At 73.8% G+C, this 206-nt stretch overlaps 1 protein-coding gene across 1 annotated transcript in view; it reads left to right on the top strand.

Moving 5' to 3' along the window:
- Positions 1–206, top strand: part of DQX1 (DEAQ-box RNA dependent ATPase 1) — a 7,538-nt gene that overhangs the window by 6,726 nt on the left and 606 nt on the right. Inside the window, 1 exon segment of the mRNA XM_025191906.1 lies at positions 1–187. This exon segment is cut by the window's left edge and continues 307 nt beyond it. Within this exon segment, the coding sequence (XP_025047691.1) occupies positions 1–187 (187 nt within the window).

The raw sequence follows: 206 nt of genomic DNA, 5'->3' as shown, positions 1-206 counted from the left end.
CACCTGCTGCTACCGCCTGCGCCGCCCGCCCCCGCGCCCGCCGCCCTGGCTGCTCTTCCACGAGTTCTGCATCTCCCAGGACAACTGCCTGCGCGTCGTCTCCGAGATCCAGCCCCGCCTGTGAGCTGCAGCCCCATGGGGTGGGGTGGGGTTGGGGGTTGGGGGCCGGCAGCACGTGCTGGCCTCGGTGCCCGGCCTGGGCTCAC

Source organism: Alligator sinensis, unplaced genomic scaffold, assembly GCF_000455745.1.
Source record: "Alligator sinensis unplaced genomic scaffold, ASM45574v1 scaffold1334_1, whole genome shotgun sequence".
Lineage (NCBI taxonomy): Eukaryota > Metazoa > Chordata > Crocodylia > Alligatoridae > Alligator > Alligator sinensis.
This window is presented reverse-complemented; position numbering and strand designations above follow the sequence as displayed.